Source organism: Myotis brandtii, unplaced genomic scaffold (genome assembly GCF_000412655.1).
Source record: "Myotis brandtii unplaced genomic scaffold, ASM41265v1 scaffold114, whole genome shotgun sequence".
In the NCBI taxonomy this organism is placed as follows: Eukaryota; Metazoa; Chordata; class Mammalia; order Chiroptera; family Vespertilionidae; genus Myotis; species Myotis brandtii.
In genome coordinates, this window is record NW_005353927.1 from 295377 (window position 1) to 296482 (window position 1106).

The following is a 1106-nucleotide window of genomic DNA, read 5'->3' on the forward strand; positions in this document are numbered from 1 at the left end:
GCCGGCCCCCACACACCTCCCGCCGAGATGTGGCTCCAGGGACACGCCGGGTACATGAAGGCTGCGTTCTGGATCTGGTCGTTGATGTCCTCATCCTCGTTGAAGGGGAACGTCCCGCTGAGGCTGACGTACATGATGACGCCCACGGACCACATGTCCAGCGAGCGGTTGTAGCCCTGGTTGAGCAGCACCTCGGGCGCCAGGTAGGCGGGCGTGCCCACCACCGAGCGCCGGAAGGACTTCTCGCCGATGATGCGCGCGAAGCCGAAGTCGCACAGCTTCACCTGCCGGGGCGGAAGGGGGTTGAGGCTGCGCCCCACCCAGGGCCCCCCCATCGCGGGATTCCAGGGACTGGCGAATTCTAGTTTGAATCCAGGCTCCTCCGCTCTGTTCTAGCCAAGTGACCTCCACTCTCCGTGCCTCGGTTTCCTCATCTGTCTGAGGAGGAGGCGGATACCAGCGCCAACCTCACCGGCTGCCATGCGGGTTCCCCGAGTTAATCCATCTGAAGCTCACAGGACAAGAGACGCCCGGCTGGCAGGGGGAGCTCAATCAGCGCTGCCTGCCACTGCCTGTCACGGGGAACAGGCCCGGCGAACCTCCACGTGCCCGTTCTCTCGTTTGCACGATGCGGGTGCTCAGGGTCCCCACCCGAGAGGCGGCTGCGGGGACTGAGAGGGCGGACGCACGCCCCGCGTTAGGAGCGGTGCGGGGCGGAGTGCGCTCGGCGATCCCCGCCCGCAGCCGGTTTTGTCACTGTGTTGGGATGTTATCTGAATTGGGCTGTTAATTGCAGCTTCCTCTCCAACTTGCCCGGGGTTCAGTGGGACTGGGCAGGTTCGCTACCGACCGCAGTATCCAGACAGTAACAGGTGCCCGGCCGGTGTGGCTCAGCGGTTGAGTATTTTTTTTTCAAGGCTACTAATTTAATGTTGACCTTTTTTTAAAAAAATATATTTTATAGCCCGGGCTGGTTTGGCTCAGTGGATGGAGCGTCAGCCTGAGGACTGAAAGGTCCCAGGTTCGATTCTGGTCAAGGGCATGTACCTTAGTTGCAGGCACATACCCAGTGGGGAGTGTGCAGGAGGCAGCTGATCGATGTTTCT

General features: G+C 61.1%; 1 protein-coding gene across 1 annotated transcript in view; it reads right to left on the reverse strand.

Annotated features, from left to right (window-relative positions):
• PRKD2 (protein kinase D2) overlaps window positions 1–1106 on the reverse strand; it is a 38764-nt gene that overhangs the window by 5183 nt on the left and 32475 nt on the right. The window contains exon 17 of the mRNA XM_005857853.2: window positions 17–284. Within this exon, the coding sequence (XP_005857915.2) occupies window positions 17–284 (268 nt within the window). The remainder of the gene's footprint in view (window positions 1–16; window positions 285–1106) is intronic.